A 25,711-nucleotide genomic window follows, 5' to 3' on the forward strand; every position below is an offset into this window, starting at 1 on the left:
GACGTCGCAGGGAACGGAACCCGGAAGACAGATGCCGGCATCGGCTGGAGGACATTACAGGGGACACTGCAGGGGGGACATCGCGGGAGCGCAGGACAAGGTAAGTGAAGAACAGATGCCGGAGCAGCGCCGCATGGTAATCCCAATTGTAGCTCGGGGTTACCCCTTTTGGTACTGAAACTTTACCCCGAGCTACACTTGGGAATACCGTCAGGGAGGCTACAGTCCCAGTCCCAGGGGGTCCCTCCTTTTTCCAATGTTGTCTTTGGGATGTTGGCTTATAATCAGGAATTTTCCCTTTCTCCCTTCACTGGGAATATGTAAGGGTTTACAACCACTTTAATGATTCCATACACGAGAGTAAGAGACACAACAACATGAGACATTGTAAAACATTTTTCTCATACAGTTTATTTGCAGGTTACAGATATTGAGCATCAATTAGAAACTGTTAATGGGAATTATTTCAACATAAAACGTAAAGGGTCTGCATTGCTTGTGGCAACAGCTTTTCTTGGAGGAGGACAGAAAAGAAGATCCCCCCCAGTTGATCGGTATGGCAGACGGCAGCATTTCCCCTTTGTGTTAGTTGTCAGCGCAGAAATCAATGTTTTACCCCCCCTCAACACTAGCAGACAAGACAGCTCCGGTCTGGTTCACTCCTCCGAATAGTGACTGGCTTCCGACAATTTCTTACCATCGGTGGTCTCGATAGTTTTAACAAGAACGACTTTCTTTGGGTTGGTTGGTGGTTTGCGGGGCGGAGGAGAGGATTTCATGTCAACGTTCAGGAGATTGGCTGCAGACACAAGTTTGGGCAACGCATGGTAAGACACATCGAGAAAGGCAAGATAAATCATACAATCAGGTCGATTGAACAGAACCACAGCCCAGAGGCCAATGGGATTTATTTAAAGTGTTACTAAACCCACAACAGTAAAATCATTCTGTAGATGCAGTAAAGCATGCTTGTTATACTCACTGTGGAACCTAAGGGGTTAATCCTCCGCATTGTGTAAAAGGGCTGTTTGATCCTGTCTTCTCTGATCCTCCCCTTCTTCTACTTTCCCCAATCCATCTACTGATAATACAGGGCTCTGGGAGTCTATCCGCACATGCTCAATTTAGTGTGTATTGCTAGAGAGTTTTTTTCAACACTGGGCCAATCAGCACTGTCCAGACAGAGGGTCAGGGGTCATGCAGCCTCATAGGACAGTCAGAGCAGAATGAAAACTCCTCCTACAAGCTGTAACCAGTGCTCTGTTGGACACGTATAGAAGTCACAAGATTGCTATATACTGCTGATGAGAAAAAGGTATTTAGTAGTATATATTTACTAAATTAATTACATTTTCATGTTGTGTGTACTGTGGGAGACCATATATAGTGAATGCAGGGTCCGGGGAGACCAGATATAGTGAATGCAGGGTCCGGGGAGACCAAATACAGTGAATGCAGGGTCCGGGGAGACCAGATATAGTGAATGCAGGGTCCGGGGAGACCAGATATAGTGAATGCAGGGTCCAGGGAGACCAGATACAGAGAATGCAGGGTCCGGGAAGACCAGATATAGTGAATGCAGGGTCCGGGGAGAGCGGATATAGTGAATGCGGGGTCTGGGGAGAGCGGATATAGTGAATGCAGGGTCTGGGGAGACCAGATATAGTGAATGCGGGGTCTGGGGAGAGCGGATATAGTGAATGCAGGGTGCGGGGAGACCATATATAGTGAATGCAGGGTCTGGGGAGACCGGATATAGTGAATGCAGGGTCCTGGGAGAGGGGATATAGTGAATGCAGGGTCCGGGGAGACCAGATATAGTGAATGCAGGGTGCGGGGAGACCAGATATAGTGAATGCAGGGTCCAGGGAGACCAGATATAGTGAATGCAGGGTCCTGGGAGAGCGGATATAGTGAATGCAGGGTCTGGGGTTTAGCAACACTTTAAAGCTCAGTTCCCACTTTGTGAAAGGTTTCAGGGATAAAAGGAAGTATGAAAATCATCAAGAAGATCACAATACACAACATTGTAACAATGTAACCGTTCCCATATCCAGGACTTTTCCTGCTATCTCTGTTCTCTGCCCTTTGCTTTCTTCCATCTGCCAAAAAAAAAAAAACACAATGGGGGAGATTTACTAAAACTGGTTCACTCAGAATATGGTGCAGCTGTGCATGGTAGCCAATCAGCTTCTAACTTCACTTTGTTCAATGAAGTTTTGGCAATAAAACCAGGAAGCTGATTGGTTTTTAAACAGAGCTGCACCAGATTTTGCACTCTAAGGTTTTAGTAAACAACCCCCATTGAGGACAATTTACTAAAACCGGAGCAGACAGAATTTGGAGCAGATGTACATAGTAACCAATCAGCTTCCATCTTTAGCTCGTTCAGTAAAACTTTGAAAATGAAAGCTACAAGCTGATTGGTTGTAATGCTCAGCTGCACCAAATACTGACTGCTCCAGTCTTAGTAAATTCCCCTCATTGTCTTCTGATATTTTTTATTAGTTAAAAGCAGACTTGTTTTTACATTATTACTTTTCTCTTGTGGATTACATTTTGTTTCAGTAACGCCTTCTGTTCCTTCACTTCTGTGCTCCCAACCCATTTAAAGCAACCCCCATCCCATCATTTTGTGGGCCCTGCTGGCTATATTTTTTTGGTTTTATCTGGTCCACTTTCTGGGCAGTCCTTACTGATGACATCAGCATCCCTCTCTGCACCAATACAGGATGAATCAAGGGCACCGTGTTGGTGGCAACCCCATGGGGGCAGGGCCCTGACACCTTACACTTACAGTATTGTGCTCAGTTATGCTGGGTGTCATTCAGCTTGGAAGACTGAGGACATCTTGTGGTGGAGAAGAGGAATTGTAGGGAGCAGCTCTGGATTGAGGTGTAAGCTGCTTTTTTTTTTAAATAACTGTTGTAGGACCTGTCAGCCCAGAGTTTGTTTTAAAGCCAAACTTATAACTACAGCCCATAATAAATTATCTTGAAGAGTAAACTGATATATAGAAATAAATAAAAGAATAAGGAATGTAGTGTAATTAGCATATTTGACACCAAAGGCTGCTGTATATGACAAAAGTATTTTCAGTATTAATACTGATATTATGATAATAAAGACCAGAAAAATGCAGACAGAGAATTTCAAATTTTAAATTCTCTTACATTGGGGGTCAAGGGTAAAGTGCCATCTGACATTGTCGGTAGAGGAAGAACTGCCCCCCTCACATTGATGGTCAGGTGACAAGCACTGCACCACCTTACATTAGCAGTCACTGGAGAAGTAGCCTCTTGCATTGGTGATAAGTGGAAAGAATGCTTCTTACATTGGTGATCAGTGGGTAGAATGCCACCTGGAATCTTCTGGACAGCCAGGGACACTAGGAATCTTGAGGTCATTTGGAGTATCCCAGAAAGCCAGGGACCCTAGCAATCTTGGGGACACTCAGAATCTTTCAGAAAGCCACCGACTCTAGGAACCATTGGATCACTTAGAATCTTCTTGGAATGTCAAGGACTCTAGGAACCTTGGGGTCACTTGGAATCTTTCAGAAAGCCAGGAACACTAGGAATCTTGTGGTCCCATGGAATCTCCTGGAAAGCCAAGAATAGTTGAAACTTTGGGGGTCACTCAGAATCCCTCAGAAAGCCAGGGACACTAGGAATCTTAAGGTCATTTGGAATCTCTTGAAAAGCCAGGAACACTAGGAATCCTGGGGTCACTTGGAATCTCTCAGAAAGCCAGGAAAACTAGGAATCCTGGGGTCACTTGGAATCCCTCAGAAAGCAAGGGACACTAGGAATATTAAGATCATTTGGAATCTCTTGGAAAGCCAGGGACACTAGGAATCTTGAGGTCACTTGGAGTCTCTCAGAAACTCAGGGACCCTAGGAATCTTGGGGTCACTCTGAATCTTTCAGAAAGCCAGGGACTCTGGGAACCTTGGGGGTTACTTGGAATCTGCTTGGAAAGCCAAGGACTCTAGGAACCTTGGGGTCACTTGGAATCTTTCAGAAAGCCAGGAACACTAGGAATCTTGGGGTCCCATGGAATCTCCTGGAAAGCCAAGAATAGTTGAAACTTTGGGGGTCACTCAGAATCCCTCAGAAAGCCAGGGACACCAGGAATCTTAAGGTCATTTGGAATCTCTTGAAAAACCAGGAACACTAGGAATCCTGGGGTCACTTGGAATCTCTCAGAAAGACAGGAAAACTAGGAGTCCTGGGGTCACTTGGAATCCCTCAGAAAGCCAGGGACACTAGGAATATTAAGATCATTTGGAATCTCTTGGAAAGCCAGGGACACTAGGAATCTTGAGGTCACTTGGAGTCTTTCAGAAACTCAGGGACCCTAGGAATCTTGGGGTCACTCTGAATGTTTCAGAAAGCCAGGGACTCTGGGAACCTTGGGGGTTACTTGGAATCTTCTTGGAAAGCCAGTGACTCTAGGAACCTTGGGGTCACTTGGAATAGAATTTTCTTGGAATGCCAGGAACTCTAAGAATCTTGGGGTCACTTGGAATCTCTCAGAAAGCTAGGGACACTAGTAATCTTTGGTTCACTTGGAATCTCTTAGAAAGCCAAGGACAGTAGGAACTTTGGGGTCACTCGGAATGGAATCTTCTTGGAAAGCCAGGGACACAAGGAATCTTGGGGTTACTTGCAATCTCTCAGAAAGCCAGGAACACTAGGAATCCTGGGGTCACTTGGAATCTCTTGCAAAGCCAAGGACAGTAGGAACTTTGGGGTCACTCAGGATCCTTTAGAAAGCCGGGGACACTAGGTATCTTGAGATCACATGGAATCTCTCAAAAGGCTGGGGACCCTAAGAACCTTGGAGTTACTTGGAATCTTTTTGGAAAGCCAGGGACTTTAAGAACCCTAGGGTCACTCAGAATGGAATTTTCTTGGAAAGCCAGGAACACTAGAAATCTTGGGGTCACTTGGAGTCTCTCAGAAACCCAGGGACCCTAGGAATCTTAGGGTAACTGAATCTTTCAGAAAGCCAGGGAGTCTAGGAACCTTGGGGTCACTTGGAATCTTCTTGGAAGGCCAGGGACTCTATGAGCCTTGGGTTCACCTGGAATCTTCTTGGAAAGCCAGGGACACTAGAAATCTTGGAGTCACTTGAAATCTTTTGGAAAGCCAGAGACACTAGGAATCTTGGCATCACTTGGAATCTCTCAGAAAGACAGAGACACTAGGAATCTTGGTATCACTAGGAATCTCTTAGAAAGCCAAGAATAGTGGGAACTTTTGGGGTCACTCGGAATCCCTCAGAAGCCCAATGACACCAGGAATCTTAAGGTCTTTTGGAATCTCTTGGAAAGCCAGGGACACTAAAAATCTGAGAGTCAGTCAGAATTTCTTTGTTAAGTCAGAGACACTAGGAAACACTGGGGGACCTGGTGCTAGGAATACTAGCTGTTGCTCTGGCAATGCCTAAGTGAATGAGCCCAGCTTAAATAGAAAGGGAGATGGCCTGGCTGAGCTTGTTGTGTAGCTAATTAAATCAACAGAAATTGAATACCAGTCTTGAACACAAGTTTTATGGAATAACAGGTAACAGCAAAACCTGCAAGTTAAAGCTAAGGAACTAAATGTACCAGCATGCTTTCTGGCCTTTGCGAATAGAGATGCAAGATCAGCAGCAACATGGGAAGTGGGAACCCCTTGAAAGTGGTCCAGATCACTCAAGACACCAAGCTAGGTGAGAACAAAGCCTGGAACAAACTGGCAGAAGTGCCTTGCTGCTGGACTCCACCTATAACTAAGAGATAACTTTTGAGTTGACAAGCCTTTTAATACCTATGTAAATAAATAATGCACGTGTCTAATGTTCTTAGGTTGTTTGTTTAGGGGCTGCATTCAGATTTTATGTGTCCCACACCTTTCTGTATATTGGTTTTAGGTGAGCATGACCTCTGTAAATCTCAATAAATCCGTTTAATAAACCTCACCCATTATTTAATCTGAAAGACAAATACAACAGTTTACACCCAGGAATAAAGAGCCCTAATAAACAGAACTTTGTGTAAACAGGACCTACAAACCTGATTACAGCAATAAATACTGACACATTTGGCATCACTTTGGGATCACAAGTTGACTGTTAAAAAATAATAGTCTGTAGAAATGTGTGTGCTCCACAGTGAGGACTTTATTGTCTACTTCCGGATCTATGGTTGTATGGGAGATAAGAACCGCTTGGACCAACTGATCAGAAAGTTTCCTGATTGAGAAAGCTAGGCACAGTAGGAATCTTGGGGTCTCTTGGAATTGCTTAGAAAGCCAAGAACAGTAGGAATTTTGGGGTCACTCAGAATCCCTCAGAAAGCCAGGGACACTAGGAATCTTAAGATCATTTGGAATCCGCTGGAAAACCAGGGACCTAGGAATCTTCAGGTCTCTTGGAGTCTCTCAGAAAGCTGGGCACCCTAGAAATCTTGAGGTCACTCAGAATCTTTCAGAAAGCCAGAGACACTATGAGCCTTAGGCTCACTTGAAATCTTCTTGGAAAGCCAGGGACACTAGGAATCTTGAGGTCTCTTGGAGTCTCTCAGAAAGCTGGGCACCCTAGGAATCTTGAGGTCACTCAGAATCGCTCAGAAATCCATGGACACTAGGAACCTTGTGGTCACTTGGAATCTTCTTGGAAAGTCAGGGACACTAGTAATCTTAGGGTCATATGGAATCTCTTGCAAAGCCAGGGACACTAGAAATCTTGGGGTCACTCTGAATATCTTGGTCTTTATTGTCTACATCCGGCTCTATGGCTGTATGGGAGGGAGGAGTGGCTCGGACCAACTGAACAAAAAGTCTCCTGATTGATTGTACTGGGGAAAGGTGACATCTCTCAGGGGGCGGAGTTCTGACCCCCCAAGTGCTACAAATTCAGGTTCAGATAAAAGAGGTCACTGTCTTCAGTGAAAGGTGATTTTATAGTGTGAAGGGCAAAACAAACACCAGAAACAAAGACCTGGCTACATAGAAGGAAAGAATTGTACTGGTAGCAAAAGATCATAATAAAAAAAATTAGAAATATACATATATATAAACTTAATATTGAGTTGAATATTTAGAGGTTCAGTACTCACCCAGCTTGTCTATGGCACTATTCTTGGCATTTGAAGGGTGGTTGCTCAGTCTGCAGGGAAGAAATTCATGCTGGTTAAGTAAATAGACAAGTATGCTCTGCCTCTCACCTGCACATGGCGAGAAAAGCCATCTTTAATACCTAAGGTATACCGCCGATCACACCTCCCTACAAGCATGCTGCAGAAAATGCTCTCTCTCTCTTTCTCTCTTTTCCTCTCTCTCTACCTCTCTCTCTCTCTCTTCCCCTCTCTCTATCCCCTCCTCTCTCTCTCTTCCCTCCCCCCTCTCTCTCCCCCCTCTCTTCCTCTCTCTCTCTTCCCCCCTCTCTCTCTGCCCCCCCTCCCCCTCTCTCTCTCCTCCTCTCTGTCTCTTCCCCCCTCTCTTTCTTCCCCGCTCTCTCTCCCCCTCTCTCTTCACCTCTCTCCCTCCCTCTCCCCCCTTCTCTCTTTCCTCTCTCTCTCTCCCAGTTCTCCCCCCCTCTCTTCTCCTCTCGCTCTCTCTCTCCCCCCTCTCTCCCCCTTTCTCTCTCTCTTCCCCCCTCTTTCTCACTCTTCCCCTCTCTCTCTTTCCCCCTCTCTCTTCCCACCCCTCCTCTCTCTTCATCTCTTTCCCTCTCTCTCTCCCCATCTCTCTCTCTCTTCTCCCCCTCTCTCTCGCTCTTACCCCCCTCTCTCTCTTCCCCCCTTTCTTCCCCTCTCTCTCCCCCCTCTCTCTTCCCACCCCTCCTCTCTCTTCACCTCTTTCCCTCTCTCTCCCCATCTCTCTCTCTCTTCTCCCCCCCTCTCTCTCTCTTCCTCTCTCTCTTCCCCTCTCTCTCTTCCCCTCTCTCCCCCCCTCTCCCTCCCTCCCTCTTCCCCTCCCTCTCTCTCCCCCCCTCTCTCTCCCCCTCTCTCTCCCTCTCTCTCTCCCCCCCTCTCTCCCCTCCCTCTCTCTCTTCCCCCCTCTCTCTCCCCCCCTCTCTCTCTCCCCCTCTCTCTCCCTCTCTCTCTCTTTCTCCCCCTGCTGAGTCAAAGCTAGAGCTCTCCAGTCAGTATCCTTTACTGACAGGGCTAAGCAGGCAGTATGGGACCTCTGCAGAGAGACCACTGCTTTCACGTTCAAGAGTTCTTTCTGCAGCATGCTGACAGGGGACAGGCTTTTCTACCCAGGCTGTGGCTGCTTTCTAAAGAAATCCTACTGTAAGGATTTGCACAGCCTCTGTTTTCATGCCCCTAGTAATGTATTTAACAGATTTGACTTGAAGAATGAATTGGGCTTGACACCCTAGTCACACTGATGCCGACTTTGAAATCATATGACTTAGAGTGAAGTCGCACGATTTCAAAGTCGGGTGACATGCCGATCTGAGATTCCACTTGCAAGACATCTGACACAGATGTCTATGCAACTTGCAACAAAAGTCGTGCATGTACTACTTTAGAAATCGGTGCGGCTCTGACCAAGTTGGAACGGCACCGATATGACCGCTGTAATTGCGGACAATAGGGTGCGACTTGCCATGCGATTTTCAAGTCGTATGGCATGCAAATTGCATGCCAAGTCGCACCCAGGATGACCGGGACTTAGGCCTGGATTCAGCTTTGTGAATTGACACAGTAAGCCCAGGTTCACACTAATGCGGCGCGGCATATCGCATGTGATTCGCACAGGAACCGCACTGCATTCCCGTGCAGATCACATGCGATTTGTGTGCGGTGCGATCGGAGCCGTACAGCCATACCAAAAAGGTGCAGGACCCGTTTTTGGTCCACACTAGAATCGGATTGCATGGGTATTCACACCTATGTGATCCGATTCTGCACATCACACTACGTTCTGCGGACCAATTTCGGGGTGTTGTTATCTTAACATACACACTCGCAGCGGTTTGCAAGAACGGGTGCGATTCTGATGCGGTGCGGAATTCACACAGAAAATGTTTCAAATTCCGCACCGCGTCAGTGTGAAGCCGGGCTATAAGTCACATAAGCTTCCCTTTTTCTTAATGTGATAATAAAAGTCCCTTTTTAAATAGAAAAACAAAGTAACAGTCACATCATACTCACCTGCTCTGTGTAATGGTTTTGCACTGAGCAGCCCCAATCCTCCAACTCTTGGGTCCCCACCAGGGGCGGACTGAAAACTCATGGGGCCCCCGGGCAATAGGGGATCATGGGGCCCCTGTGTTCTCACCCAAACTCAAAAAAGCCTATGAAAAAGGTACCAGGGGCATCTCATGGGGCCCCCTACTGACCCCGGGCCCTCGGGCAGTGCCTGAGTTTCCAAATGGTCAGTCCGCCCCTGGTCCCCACTCTGGTGCTCCTGGCTCCTCCCACTATGCTGAGTGCCCCCATAGCAAGCCGCTTGCAATGGGGAACTTGTGTGTGCTCGCTCCTGGGCCTCGCTCTGTGCATCTATAAGACACACAGAGCACAGCTCAGCCCCGCTCCCATGCTCTCTCCTCACTGGCTGTGATTAACAGCAGTAGGAGCCAATGGCTCGTGCAGCTGTGTCTTAACCAATGAGAAGAGAGAGACCCGGGAGAGACACTGCTCCCATGCACAGCGCTGGATCTAGATTGGGCTCAGTTAAGTATTGGGGGGCTGTGGGGGGAGCAGCATAGAATGCACTCTAAAGCGCTGAATTACAGAGGAGGGGCATGACAGAAAAGAGAGGCTTGTATTTAATTATAATAAATATTTATTTCCTAGGCTTGTCAGCACCATCTAGTGGTAATAATACTGTATTTTCCTGAGATACAGCTATCAGAAAAAAATGCAATATTGCCACTAGATGGAGCTGCTGAGCCTAGGAAATAAACGTGTCATGTCAGTGAAGATTCGTTATGCCTGTGTGAACTATTGACACTATTGATATTTCTTATTCAATGACCAATATGTGTGCAATAACTTAGCTCTGAGAAACAATAAGCAGCATTATCCTCCCACAGGACATTCAGTTTTGGCAGTTTATTGTAAGTCAAAATATTAACAGTGGACTTCTCAGTAACTTCACACATCTAGAATAAATTCCTGTCACAATATACAACAACTAATTCATTTTTCAAAAAAGCGCCACCTTTATTTTTGAAAAAAAAAGACCCTGCGCTTCTGTCCAGTGATTTTTGATGGGCTAAGATGATGCCAACATTGTATCTTTGTAGCAAGTCATAGGGTGAGAGGCTGCTGCAGGGGGCTGATCTGTGTCAAATATTTGTGAACCAGGGGCGGACTGACCATTCGATCACTCGGGCACTGCCCGAGGGCCCGGGGTCAGTGGGGGGCCCCATGAGATGCCCGGGGTACCTTTCATTGGCTTTTTCATAGGCTTTTTTGGGTGTGGGCGAGGACACAGGGGCCCCATGATCCCCTATTGCCCGGGGGCCCCATGAGTTGTCAGTCCGCCCCTGTTGTGAACACATTTGTGAACATTGATGATGACCCTGAATGATGCTTTAACAAAGATGTGCCGTACTTCTGGAGAGAAAAGCAGATATAGACACTTTCAGGGGGAGTGCTGTGATCTCTGCGAGATGAAGTGTTACCTCCTCACAATAAATAGTATGATTAAAGTGTTCCTGAACCCACAGCAGTACAATCAGTCTGTATTTGCAGTAAAGCATGCTTGTTATACTCAGTGTGGAACCTAAGGGGTTAATCCTCTGCATTGTGTAAAAAGGATGTCTTCTCTGATCTTCTCCTACTGTCCCCAATCCATTTGCTGATAGTACAGAGCTCTAGGAGTCACTCTGCACATGCTCAATTTGGTGTGTGTCGCTAGACAGTTTTTTTTTAGTCTTAGGAGCAGGGGCGGACTGACAACTCATGGGGCCCCCGGGCAATAGGGGATCATGGGGCCCCTGTGTCCTTGCCCAAACTCAAATAAGCCTATGAAAAAGGTACCAGGGACATCTCATGGGGCCCCCTACTGACCCCGGGCCTCAGGCAGTGCCCGAGTTTCCAAATGGTCAGTCCGCCCCTGCTTGGGAGGGTGCATGTAATCAGCACAGGGCCACTCAGTGTTGTCTAGACAGAGGGTCAGTGGTTCTGCAGCCTCATAGGGGAGAATGAAAACTCCTCCTACAAGCTTTAACCAGCACTTTGCTGGGCACTGATAGAAGTCACAAGACTGTTCTAACTGCTGATGAGAAAAGGTATTTAGCAGTTTATATTTACTAAAATAATTGCATTTTCATGTTCTGTGTACTGTGGGAGACCAAATAGTGATTGCAGGGTGCGGGGAGACCAAATATAGTGAATGCAGGGTCCGGGGAGACCAAATATAGTGAATGCAGGGTCCGGGGACACCAGATATAGTGAATACAGGGACCGGGGAGACCAGATATAGTGAATGCAGGGTCCGGGGAGAGCAGATATGGTGAATGCAGGGTCCAGGGAGAGCAGATATAGTGAATGCAGGGTCCGGGGAGAGCAGATATACTGAATGCAGGGTTCGGGGAGACCAGATATAGTGAATGCAGGGTCCGGGGAGACCAGATATAGTGAATGCAGGGTCCGGGGAGACCAGATATAGTGAATGCAGGGTCCAGGGAGACCAGATATACTGAATGCAGGGTCCAGGGAGACCAAATATAGTGAATGCAGGGTCCGGGGAGACCAGATATAGTGACTGAAGGTCCGGGGAGACCGGATATAGTGAATGCAGGGTCTGGGGAGACCAGATATAGTGAATGCAGGGTCCGGGGAGACCAGATATAGTGAATGCAGGGTCCGGGAAGACCAGATATAGTGAATGCAGAGTCTGGGGAGACCAGATATAGTGAATGCAGGGTCCGGGGAAAGCAGCTTTAGTGAATGCAGGGTTCGGGGAGACTAGATATAGTGAATGTAGGGTCCTGGGGGACCAGATATAGTGAATGCAGGGTATGGGGAGACCAGATATAGTGAATGCAGGGTCTGGGGAGAGCGGATATAGTGAATGCAGGGTCCGGGGAGCAGATATAGTGAATGCAGGGTCTGGGGAGACCGGATATAATGAATGCAGGGTCCAGGGAGACCGGATATAATGAATGCAGGGTCCGGGGAGACCGGATATAGTGAATGCAGGGTCCGGGGAGACCGGATATAGTGAATGCAGGGTCCGGGGCGAGCAGATATAGTGAATGCAGGGTCCGGGAGACCAGATATAGTGAATGCAGGGTCCAGGGAGACCAGATATAGTGAATGCAGGGTCCGGGGAGACCAGATATAGTGAATGCAGGGACCGGGGAGAGCGGATATAGCGAATGCAGGGACCGGGGAGAGTGGATATAGTGAATGCAGGGCCCGGGGAGACCAGATATAGTGAATGCAGGGCCTGGGGAGACCGGATATAGTGAATGCAGGGTCCGGGGAGACCGGATATAGTGAATGCAGGGTCCGGGGAGACCAGATATAGTGAATGCAGGGTCCTGGGAGACCAGATATAGTGAATGCAGGGTCCGAGGAGACCAGATATAGTGAATGCAGGGTCCGGGGAGATCAGATATAGTGAATGCAGGGTCCCAGGAGAGCGGATATAGTGACTGCGGGGTCCGGGGAGAGCGGATATAGTGATTGCGGGGTCCGGGGAGACCGGATATAGTGAATGCAGGGTCCCAGGAGAGCGGATATAGTGAATGCAGGGTCCGGGGAGACCAGATATAGTGAATGCAGGGTCCGGGGAGAGCAGATATAGTGAATGCAGGGTCCGGGGAGACCGGATATAGTGAATGCAGGGTCCGGGGAGACCGGATATAGTGAATGCAGGGTCCTGGGAGACCAGATATAGTGAATGCAGGGTCCGGGGAGACCAGATATAATGAATGCAGGGTCCGGGGAGACCAGATATAGTGAATGCAGGGTCCGGGGTTTAGTAACACTTTAAACATAAAATAAATATCTTTTGGAAGGATTTAATAGTGGTATAGTGATGGGTGATACTTTTTAACCCCTTAACGCCGGTGCCTCCCTGCCCTTTAAGGTGATTCTGATACCAGGATGTGGGCGGGGTTTATGGTTGGCTGTCACAGCAGTCACATGGTTGAAAAGCTCCCAATCACCAGAAGCGATCAGAAGCTTTTCGTTAGGCACTGGTAACTGTGCCGGGCGCAGGCAGGGCGCACGCCCTCGGCACAGGTTTGCTCACATTTTGGTGTGTACCCTCAATGCAAAGTCATGACTTCTGTTGAGACATCCCATAGACGTTCGTTCATTTTCAGCTGTCAGTTTTCAACCCCCATAGGCCGAAATTGGATCTAATAGGGGCAATAAAATAATAAACTAAAAACACAGGATTTCAGTGGGACCGTTCCTTAGTTTGTGGCACGTGGCTCACCTGGTCTCCTCTCCCTCCAGCAGTTTGCGGTAGGTGGCGATTTCGATGTCCAGAGCCAGCTTGGTGTTCATCAGGTCCTGGTACTCTCGCACCTTGCGGGTCATGTCCTGCTTCGCCCTCCTGAGAGCCTCTTCCAGGTCCTGAGCGTGGGACTTGGCGTTCTGGATGGCCTGCTCGCCATTGTCCTCGGCCAGGCTGATGGAGTGCTCTAGATTTGCACGCTAGAAGGAGAAGATCATGACAAGATCCCTTGATGTGGTTTAGAAGAGTAGGCCTGGTTCACATGGGGGGGGGGGGTTAACAACTCTGCCCTGTGTTTACCTGCATGGGGATGCACATGTGTTCCATGCATCCCAGTGCAGGCCATCCCATTCATGTCTACTGGAACAAAGCGGCTGTCACCCAGGAACGTTCGGGGCCGTGCACCCGCACACATGTCATACTAGGGACAGCGGCTCTGTCCGTGCAATTACTGTATCCCAAGAGACGGCTATAGGACTGCATGGAACCCCTGTGCATCCCTGCGCCAGTAAAACACGACCCTGCACGGGACATGGATGTAATCACCCCACCTGAAAAAGTCTGCAAATCTTATATTATGCCAAGTTACTAACATTCAGTCAAACTGCGGCCTTGGGGCTGGATCTTGGGACACTTTTCCTCCCAGTGACACAAGGCACCGTTCTTCCCACTGATACCAATGATGGGGCACTATTCCTCCCACTGACACCAATGATGGGGCACAATTCCTTCCACTGACTCCAATGATGGGGCACCATTCCTCCCACTGATACCAATGATGGGGCACTATTCCTCCCACTGATACCAATGATGGGGCACTAGTCCTCCTATTGATACCAATGATGGGGCACTATTCCTCCCACTGATACCAATGATGGGGCACTATTCCTCCTCCTTGACACCAATGATGGGGCACTATTCCTCCCCCTGATACCAATGATGGAACACTATTCCTCCCACTGATACCAATGATGGGGCACTATTCCTCCCACTGACACCAATGATGGGGCACTATTCCTCCCACTGATACCAATGATGGGGCACTATTCCTCCCACTGATACCAATGATGGGGCACTATTCTTCCCACTGACACCAATGATGGGGCACTATTCCTCCCACTGACACCAATGATGGGGCACAATTCCTTCCACTGACACCAATGATGGGGCACTAGTCCTCCCACTGATACCAATGATGGGGCACTATTCCTCCTATTGATACCAATGATGGGGCACTATTCCTCCCACTGACACCAATGATGGGGCACTATTCCTCCCACTGATACCAATGATGGGGTACTATTCCTCCCACTGATACCAATGATGGGGCACTACTCCCCCCACTGATACCAATGATGGGACACTATTCCTCCCACTGACACCAATGATGGGGCACTATTCCTCCCACTGACACCAATGATGGGGCACTATTCCTCCCACTGATACCAATGATGGGACACTATTCCTTCCACTGATACCAATGATGGGGCACTATTTCTCCCACTGACACCAAGGATGGGGCACTATTCCTCCCACTAATACAATGATGGGGCACTATTCCTCCCACTGACACCAATGATAGAACACTATTCCTCCCCCTGATACCAATGATGGGGCACTATTCCTCCCACTGATACCAATGATGGGGCACTATTCCTCCCACTAATACAATGATGGGGCACTATTCCTCCCACTGACACCAACAATGGGACACTATTCCTCCCACTGACACCAATGATGGGGCACTATTCCTCCCACTGACACCAATGATGGGGCACTATTCCTCCCACTGATACCAATGACGGAGCACTATTCCTCCCACTGATACCAATGATGGGACACTATTCCTCCCACTGATACCAATGATGGGGCACTATTTCTCCCACTGACACCAAGGATGGGGCACTATTCCTTCTACTAATACCAATGATGCAGCACTATTCCTTCTACTGATGCAAAGGATGGGGCACAATACCTCCCACTGACACCAATGATGGCACACTATTCCTCCCACTGACACCAGTGATGGGCACTATTCTTCCCACTGACACCAATGATGGAGCACTATTCCTCCCACTGACACCAAGGATGGGACACTATACTTTACCCTTGAGGGTTAGGGACTGATGTGAATGTACAATATATATGTGTAAAGCGCTGCATACATTGACGGCGCTATATAAGTACCTGAAATAAATAACTAATATTCCTCCCACTGACACCAAGGATGGGGCACTATTCCTCCCACTGACACCAAGGATGGAGCACTATTCCTCCCACTGACACCAAGGATGGAGCACTATTCCTCCCACTGACACCAATGATGGGGCACTATTCCTCCCACTGACACCAATGATGGGGCACTATTCCTCCTACAAACGCCAAGGATGGGGCACTATACCTCCCACTGACACCAATGATGGGGCACTATACCTCCCACTGACACCAGTGATGGGCACTATTCCTCCCACTGACACCAATGAAGGAGCACTATTCTTTCCATTAATACCAATGATGGGGCACTGTTCCTCCCACTGACACCAAGGATGGGTCACTAGTCCTCCCACTGACACCAATGATGGGGCTCTAATCCTTCTAATACCAATGATGGGGCACTATTCTTCCCAATGACAACAATGATGGTGGACTATTCCTCCCACTGACACCAATGAAGGGGCACTGTTCCTCCCACTGACACCAAGGATGGGGCACTATTCCTCCCACTGACACCAATGATGGGGCACTATTCCTTTCAATAATATCAATGATGGGGCACTGTTCCTCCCACTGACACCAAGGATGGGGCACTATTCCTCCCACTGATACCAATGATGGGGTATTTTCTACTCCCACTGGTCCTGGTCAGGCCTCCCTAACATGCGAAGGATAGTAAACTGACCATTTGTTTAGAAAGTTTGGAGACCCCTGGAATAGACCGCTGTATAGAGAGTTGAGGAGCAGAATAAAAAAAGACAATTAAATAATCTTTAAAGAACAAAAAATGAATTGTACCAGCTTACCAAACCCTCCGATGTGGTGGCTGTATTATTTTTCTTTTTTTTTTTTTACACTCTTTTTCCTTCATTTAAACATGGCAATCCTGCCATCAACACACTTCCTATCATAGATTAACAACCATACTGAGCAGTGTTGTCACCCTAGAAAAATGGAGTATGTTAGGACAGTGGTTCCCAACCTGTTTGAGACCAGTCTGGTAAATTCTTCCAAATCCTTCCATGCCCCAATATATTTATACTCATAAAAGTATGAGAATGGGAATGGATGGGGCTGGTGATGTTGTGGTGGAGATGGGGGTTGTCAAGTGTGTTAGGGGACTCTGGAGAAGGCTGGGAAGTATTGTAGGAGGTTGGGGGGGACACTGTGACAAACTGTTACAGTTTGGGGGCCCTATGGAGGTCGGAGGCTGTGCTGCAGGATGGGGGGCACTGTTGGGTTAAGGACTCCTAGGGGGAAACTACGGGAGGTTGGGGTGCACTGTGGGGGCTGAGGGCTGTCAGAGTTGCTAGGGGCACTGTGGGACACTCTTGGACGTTGAGGGGCACTCTGGGGGCTGAGGGCTGTCAGAGGTGCTAGGGGCACTGTGGGACACTCTTGGATGTTGGGGGCACTGTGGGGGCTGAGGGCTGTCAGAGGTGCTAGGGGCACTGTGGGACACTCGTGGAGGTTGGGGGGCACTATGGGGGGTGAGGGCTGTCAGAGTTGCTAGGGGCACTGTGGAACACTCTGGGAGGTTGGGGGGGCACTGTGGGGGCTGGGGGTTTTAGGGAGCCCAGGGACATTGTGGAAGGTTGAGGGGAACTGTGGGCAATAATGGGAGGTTGGGGGCACTGTGGGGGGTGAGGGCTGTCAGAGGTGCTAGGGGCACTGTGGGACACTCTTGGAGGTTTGGGGGCACTGTGGGGGCTGAGGGCTGTCAGAGTTGCTAGGGGCACTGTGGGGGCTAGGGGTTTTAGGGAGCCCGGGGACATTGTGGAAGGTTGAGGGGAACTGTGGGCAATAATGGGAGGTTGGGGGCACCGTGGGAGCTGGGAGGCACCATGGGGGGCTAAAATGATCTGCAGCTGGCTGGAGACCTGGAGGAGGGGAGGCCATGTCTCGGTGGTTGAGGACCACTGTATTGAGGCTACATAAGGCCCCATTCACATTGGCACCGTTAAACAATTTATAATCATTTCGAGGAGATTTCTAAATGATTTTTCAATGGTGTCATTCACGCTGTGCGATCACCTGCGATTATCTGCGGTCAGTTTAGCTGTTTTTACAGAAAATAGAATTGTGTGTTCATGATCCGATTAAACACTCCAAACACCTTTACTGTAAATACCTGATTTTTCAGGGCCTCATTGTCACTGTTGACGCGTTGTATCATGCGGTGTAAATCCGCCAGCTCGTTCTTCAGCGCCTTCAGCTCATCATTGGTGCGTTTAGATTGATTCATCATGTCATCAATCTGAAAAACCAAAACCAAAAATATTATATACCAAATAACACTGGACCTTCCTTTTTTAAAGGATCAGCAGAGCTGGGGGTTACAACTATCAGGGGATCAGCAGAGCTGGAGGTTACTACTGAGCAGGGGATCAGCAGAGCTGGAGGTTACTACTGAGCAGGGGATCAGCAGAGCTGGGAGTCACTACTGAGTGGGAGTTCAGACATAGGTGGGGGTTATTACTGAGTAGAGAATCAGCAAAGCTGAGGGTTACTACTGAGCGGGGAATCATCAGAGCTGAGGGTTACTACTGAGCAAGGATCAGCAGAGCTGGGGATTACTACTGAGCGGTGGATCAGCTGAGCTGAAGGGTCACTACTGAGTGGGGGATCAGCAGAGCTGGGGGTTACTACTGAGCAGGGGAACAGCAGAGCTGGGGGTTACTACTGAGCGGTGGATCAGCTGAGCTGAAGGGTCACTACTGAGTGGGGGATCAGCAGAGCTGGGGGTTACTACTGAGCAGGGGAACAGCAGAGCTTTAGGTTTCTACTAAGAGGGGGATCAGCCAGAGCTGGGGGTCACTACTGAGCAGCGGATCAGCAGAGCTGGGGGTTACTACTGAGAGGGGGATCAGTCAGAGCTGGGGGTTACTAATAAGTGGGGGATCAGCAGAGCTGGGGTTACTACTGAGCGGGGGGATCAGCAGAGCTGGGGTTACTACTGAGCGGGGGGATCAGCAGAGCTGGGGGTTACTACTGAGCGGTGGATCAGCAGAGGTGGGGGTTACTACTGAGCGGGGGATCAGCAGAGATGGAGGTTACTACTGAGTGGGGGATCGTCAGAGCTGGGGGTTACGACTGAGCGGTGGATCAGCAGAGGTGGGGGTTACTACTGAGCGGGGGATCAGCAGAGATGGAGGTAACTACTGAGTGGGGGATCGTCAGAGCTGGGGGTTACTACTGAATGGGTGGATCAGTAGAGCTGGAGGTTACTACTGAGCGGGGGATCATCAGAGCTGGGGGTTACTACTGAGTGGGGGGATCAGTAGAGATGGGGGTACTACTGAGCAGGGGATCTGCTGAACAAGAGTACCAATGAGCTGTGGATCTGCTGAGTGAGGGTACTATAGAGCTGGGGTTAAACTGGGCCCCTTTAAAACAAATAGAAATCAACACACAGAGCATTTACCAAACTTCATTAAGGCTTCAAAAAATAATCACCAAAGCATCACCAAAGCATGCTGAAGCGGTAGGCTCTTTAATGTGCGTTAAATTTGAAGCAAGTGTAAATGAGCCCTTAGAGTAGCGAAAAATAGCCCCCTCTTGTCTCTGGATCTAGCCCTCTCCTCGCCTCTTTAGTTGCCATTTCTTCTATTGCCGCTCGCTGTAAATGTTGAATAATTGAGCATTTCTGGAGCGGGAATCAGCGAGGGGGTGGCAGTACCTTGCTCTTGTACCAGTGCTCGGCCTCCTGGCGGCTCTTCTCCGCCATGGTCTGGTACTGGGCCCGGACATCATCCATAATGTGCTTCATCTCCAGGTCTCGGTTGTTGTCCAGCTCCACGGTCACCTTGTCATTGTGCACCTGGGACTGGAGCTCGTTTATTTCCTAAAAACAAAGAGAACAGCGAGCCAATTGGTGGCCTTGTATTGTGTGTCTGTATATTATTTATTTATTTTAGGTACTTATATATCGCCATCAATTTACACAGCAGTTTACATATATATTGTACATTCACATCTGTCCCTAACCCTCAAGGGGTGTACAATCTAAGGTCCCTAACCCTCAAGGGGCGTACAATCTAAGGTCCCTAACTCACATTCATACATACACATACTAGGGACAATTTAGACAGGAGCCAATTCACCTACCAGCATGTCTTTGGAGTGTGGGAGGAAACCGGAGTACCCAGAGGAAACCCACGCAGGCACAGGGAGAACATGCATGTCCTCTATACATATAAAATGGTATTTTGGATCAGTCATGTGGGCAGGAAATATTGCATACGATTTGTTCATGTTCCGAGGAGCTCCTACAGAACTAGAACCTCTGTTAGGTTTTTATTGTCCTCTCGGTCCCTAATGAGAACTCTTTTAGTTGGTTAAATTCTTGCATTGTGTTAAGCCAGTCTTGTGATCTAGGCACCCCTGCCAGACAGCAACGGAACCTCCACTGCAGTAAAAGCCCAACTCCAGACTTATTTCCTTTGCTCCCAGTGCCGCTTCCCACAACATTATTTTTTTTTATTTGTGTTTTCATACTTAGCTTTCCAGATGTCTCCAGGCAGAAGACAGCTCTCAGTGATGCAGAGAACCCTGTGCACCATTGTATGTATCTAGATGCTCTCCCAAGGGTCGGTCAGAGTTGTTCTGCACTCACAGTAAGCCCTCAGTCCTCCAGGTCATCTGGTTGGGAAGACTGAGGACATCTAGTGGATAATAGCAATTAATGCAAGTTGACAACCCCAGAGAGGGGTTGAGTATTGCAGGCAGAGCACCTGCAGGTTTTTTTTTTTAATGCTTGGGCTTTAAGCAGCTCCGCACTGCCCTATAGCAAAAATACACAAATATAGCATGGGTACGCAAAATCACGTATATATATACCTGATTTTGCCATTCCGCGCCCTCCCCGTGTCGCCATTCACAGCCTTGGCTGTCAATCACGGGGTCCCGGCCGGTGATTCCCAACCAGCACGCGGCCATCTCCGAGTAGTATTACCGACGGAGGAGAGACCTGTATGTAAACAATACAGATCTCTCCCCTGTCAACTCCTGCACACTGCTTTGTATGGCTCTGCATAGCACAGCCATACAAAGCAGTGTGCTTACAGTTTGAAGCACAGCACATAGTGAAACAGCACACAGTTAACCCTTTGATCGCCCCTCATGTTAACCCCTTCCTGCCCAGTGTCATTAGTACAGTGTCAGTGCTTTTTATTAGCACTGATCACTGTATTGGTGTCACTGGGGATGTCAGTGACACCAAGTCAGTTCCCCCCCCCCAGTGTCAGAATGTCCGCCACAGTGCCGCTATAAGTCGCTAATCGCCGTCATTACTAGTAGAAAAAAAAAGTCCAGAATCTATACCGCCATTTGTAAATGCTATAACTTTCACGTAAACCAATTAATTTACACGTATTGGGATTTTTTTTTTTAGCAAAGACACGGAGCAGAATACATTTTGGCCTAAATTTATGACGAAATTAGATTTTTAAAATTTTTTTACTGGACATGTTTAATAGCAAAAAAGTTAAAAATATTGGGTCTTATTTCAAAATTGCTGGTCTTTTTTTTATAGCACAAAAAACTAAAAATGCACAGGTGATCAAATACCACCGAAAGAAAGCTCCATTTGTGGGAAAAAAGGATGTAAATTTCATTTGGATGCAGTGTTGCATGACCGCGCAATTGCCCAACTGTCTGCAGAGTCAATAGCTGAAAACCTCCAAACTTGGTGTGGCCTTCAGATGAGCCCAACAACAGTGCGTAGACAGCTTCATGGAATGGGTTTCCATGGCCGAGCAGCTGCATCCAAGCCTTACATCACCAAGTGCAATGCAAAGCGTCAGATGCCGTGGTGTAAAGCACGCCGCCACTGGACTCTAGAGCAGGGGAGACGTGTTCTCTGGAGTGACTAATCACACTTCTCTGGCAATCCGATGGACGTGTCTGGGTTTGGTGGTTGCCAGGAGAACGGTACTTGCCTGACTGCATTGTGCCAAGTGTAAAGTTTGGTGGAGGGGGGATTATGGTGTGGGGTTGTTTTTCAGGGGTTGGGCTTGGCCCCCTAGTTCCAGTGAAGGGAACACTTAAGGCGTCAGCATACCAAGACATTTTGGACAATTTCATGCTCCCAACTTTTTGGGAAGAGTTTGGGGATGGCCCCTTCCTGTTCCAACATGACTGCCCACCAGTGCACAAAGCAAGGTCCATAAAGACATGGAGGAGCCAGTTTGGGGTGGAGGAACTTGACTGACCTGCACAGAGTCCTGACCTCAACCCCATAGAACACCTTTGGGATGAATTAGAGCGGAAACTGCGAGCCAGGCCTCCTCCCCCGACATCAGTGCCTGACCTGACAAATGTGCTTCTGGAAGAATGGTCCAACCTTCCCATAGACACCCTCCTAAACCTTGTGGATGGCCTTCTCAGAAGAGTTGAAGCTGTTATAGCTGCAAAGGGCGGGGCCAACTCAATACTGAACCCTACGGACTAAGACTGGGGGGCCATTAAAGGTCATGTGCGTGGAAAGGGCGGGGCCAACTCAATATTGAACCCTACGGACTAAGACTGGGGGGCCATTAAAGGTCATGTGCGTGGAAAGGGCGGGGCCAACTCAATATTGAACCCTACGGACTAAGACTGGGGGGCCATTAAAGGTCATGTGCGTGGAAAGGGCGGGGCCAACTCAATATTGAACCCTACAGACTAAGACTGGGGGGCCATTAAAGGTCATGTGTGTGGAAAGGCCGGCGGCCCAATACTTTTGACAATTGAAATCGTTTTTTATCCATAAGTAAAATGGAAAATGTTCTGCATGTGGCCGAGAGCCACCAATCAGAAAAGAGATTCCATTACCTCCTTATAGACCTGCTTTAGATATTCAATTTCATCCGTCAGACTGTCCAGCTTGGACTCATTGTCCACCTTGTTCAGGTAAGTGTCATCGAGATCCTGCCAGACACAGACAAAGAATTCACTTTTACATGATATTACGGAGTATATAGAACCATTCATGTTAGTCCCAGTGACCAAAGGAGCTGACAGTCTAAAGCAGCAATGTTCAAACTACGATCCAATGCAACATTTTATCCAGCCCTCTGATGTAAGGGGGGACTCTGGTGGGGACTCTGATGCAAGGGGGACTCTAATGGGAACTCTGAAGTAAGGGGGAATTCTGATGGGGACCCTGATGTAAGAGGGACTGATAAGGACTCTCATGTAAGGGAGAACTCTGATTTAAGAGGAACTTTCATGGGAACTATGATGTGAGGGTGCTCTGATAGGGAGTCTGATGTAAGGGGGACTCTGATGGCAACTCTGATATAAAGGGGCTCTGGCAGGGACTCTGATGCAAGGGGGTCATTGATGGGGACCCTGATGTAAGGGGGAACTTTGATGTAAGGGGAACTCTGATGAGGACCTTGATGTAAGGGAGGACTCTGATGTAAGGGGAACTCTGATGGGGACCCTGATGTAAGGGGGGGCTCTAATAGGGACTCTGATATAAGGGGGGACTCTGATGGGGACGATGATGTAAACGGGACTCTGACTGTGACCTTGATGTAAGGGGGGCTCTGACAGGGACTCTGATGTGAGGACATTGATGGAGATGCTGAAGTAAGGGGGAACTCTGATGGGGACCCTAATTTAGGGGGGTTCTCATGAGGTCCATGATGTAAGGGGGGACTCTGATGAGGACCCTGATGTAAGGGGGACTCTGACAGGAACCCTATAGTAAGGGGAGACTCAGATAGGACCATTCTGTAAGGGGGCTCTCTGAGCAGGCCCTGATGTAAGGGAGGATTCTCATGAGTCCATGATGTAAGGGGGGATGCTGATGGGGACCCTGATGTAAGGGTGATTCTCATAAGGTCCATGATGTAAGGGGGGACTCTGATGGGGACCCTGATGTAAGGGGTAACTCTCATAAGGTCCATGATGTAAGGGGGAATTCTGACGGGGACCCTGATGTAAGGGGGATTCTCATAAGGTCAATGATGTAAGGGGGGACTCTGATGGGGACCCTCATGTAAGGGGAGACTCAGATAGGACCCTACTGTAAGGGGGAACTCTGATGGGGCCTTGATGTAAGGGGGGATTCTCATGAGTCCATGATGTAAGGGGGGGATGCTGATGGGGACCCTGATGTAAGGGGGATTCTCATAAGGTCCATGATATAAGGGGGGACTCTGATGGGGACCCTGATGTAAGGGGGATTCTCATAAGGTCCATGATATAAGGGGGGACTCTGATGGGGACCCTGATGTAAGGGGGATTCTCATAAGGTCCATGATATAAGGGGGGACTCTGATGGGGACCCTGATGTAAGGGGGATTCTCATAAGGTCCATGATATAAGGGGGGACTCTGATGGGGACCCTGATGTAAGGGGGATTCTCATAAGGTCCATGATGTAAGGGGGGATTCTCATGAGTCCATGATGTAAGGGAGGGATGCTGATGGGGACCCTGATGTAAGGGGTGATTCTCATAAGGTCCATGATGTAAGGGGGGACTCTGATGGGGACCCTGATGTAAGGGGGATTCTCATAAGGTCCATGATATAAGGGGGGCTCTGATGGGGACCCTGATGTGGGGGGAACTCTGATGGGCTCACGTTTATTTGTAATTCTTTTTCTTTGGTTTACTGAAGTTTTTTCTCTGTCACTTTAGTCACATCATCCTCATTAAGGAAAAGCTCTCAGTAATAAATCAATTTTAAAACACATTTTTTTGGTCTGCGAATATTTGTAAAATGCACAAAGTGGCCCCCGTATTGAAAAGTGTGGGGCCCCTGATGAAAAAGGCCAACTGTGCAGAAGCTGGTCATCCTAGTCACATGTTATGGAAGGTGTGAGAAATCTCAGAGATCTCTATAGACAGAGCCCTGGAGGGAACTGAACCAAGGAGCTCAGCGCTGCCAGGCAGCAATGCTGAGAGCGAAGCCCTGGTGTCATGCAGGAGAATACCAACCTTCTTGGTCAATACAAAATCGTTTTCTAATTGGTTCCTTCTGTTAATCTCATCTTCATATCTGCAAAACAGGAGCGGCAGTTATCTGAGGATCACAGTTAGTGTCCTGTCCCGGGGGGGTCACCGAGGACAACAGCTAAAGCTACAAAATACACAAGCGCATGCAACCGTGTCATCATGAATACATCAAGAAACATATGTCCAGGGGCGGACCGACCATTTGGAAACTCAGACACTGCCCGAGGGACCCGGGGTCAGTAGGGGGCCCCATGAGATGCCCCTGGTACCTTTTTCATAGGCTTTTTTGAGTTTGGGCAAGAACCCCTATTGCCTGGGGGCCACATGAGTTGTCAGTCTGCCCCTGCATATGTCACATACAAGCCATGGAAGTACCTGAATGTAACCTGGTATCAGCCTCCTTGTACAGCAGGGCTGCAGCGTGGGAGGAAGAAGCAGTATAAGGAGCCAATCAGCTGGAAAACTGATAGTAGGAGAGAGCAGAGTGACAGAGAAATGAGCTTCTCACTTGCTGCTTCTCCATTCACTGTCCAGTCACGGGCTGGGGCTGAGTTCAGGATGACCTGGGCTCAGAGGTGCTGGTCATCAGACACAGGATATCTAGTGCTAGAAAAAGAGTACTGCAGGGAAAACCTCTGCACGGAAGGTAAATATTTCAGCCAAAGCTGGTTTTATTTGATCTTTTAGCCCCGGTTCACACTGATGCGGTGAGGAATTCGCAGTGAAATTCTCAGTTTTCAGTGTGAATTCCGCACCGCATCACAATCGCACCCACTGGGGGGGGGGGTGGCTAATTGGGCCCAATTTGGACCTTGTCACTTAGGGGTGGACTCACTTTTGTTGCCAGCGGTTTAGACATTACTGGCTGTGTGTTGAGTTATTTTGAGGGGACAGCAAATTTACATGTTATACAAACTGTACACTGACTACGTCACATTGTAGCAAAGTGTCATTTCTTCATTGTTGTCACATGAAAAGATATAATATTTACAAACATGTGAGGGGGGGACTCACTTCTGGGAGATACTGTGTATGTATGTATATGTATATATATATATATATATATATATATACATACATTGTATACAGTCCGGGGGAGGGGTGGACTCACTTCTGGGAGATACTGTAT

General features: G+C 48.4%; 1 protein-coding gene across 1 annotated transcript in view; it reads right to left on the reverse strand.

Annotated features, from left to right (window-relative positions):
• Positions 1–381: 381 nt before the first annotated feature.
• Positions 382–25,711, reverse strand: part of LOC149444199 (keratin, type II cytoskeletal 8-like) — a 45,146-nt gene continuing 19,816 nt past the window's right edge. Inside the window, exons 3-9 of the mRNA XM_089654824.1 lie at positions 24,565–24,625; positions 22,449–22,544; positions 19,315–19,479; positions 17,767–17,892; positions 13,401–13,621; positions 7,106–7,155; positions 382–799 (exon numbers count right to left, since the gene is read on the reverse strand). Coding sequence (XP_089510950.1) covers positions 657–799; positions 7,106–7,155; positions 13,401–13,621; positions 17,767–17,892; positions 19,315–19,479; positions 22,449–22,544; positions 24,565–24,625 — 862 coding nt within the window. The 3' untranslated portion in view covers positions 382–656. The remainder of the gene's footprint in view (positions 800–7,105; positions 7,156–13,400; positions 13,622–17,766; positions 17,893–19,314; positions 19,480–22,448; positions 22,545–24,564; positions 24,626–25,711) is intronic.

This window comes from Staurois parvus, unplaced genomic scaffold (assembly GCF_062004578.1).
Source record: "Staurois parvus isolate SC_StPar_1 unplaced genomic scaffold, SC_StPar_1.0 ptg000803l, whole genome shotgun sequence".
Taxonomy (NCBI): domain Eukaryota; kingdom Metazoa; phylum Chordata; class Amphibia; order Anura; family Ranidae; genus Staurois; species Staurois parvus.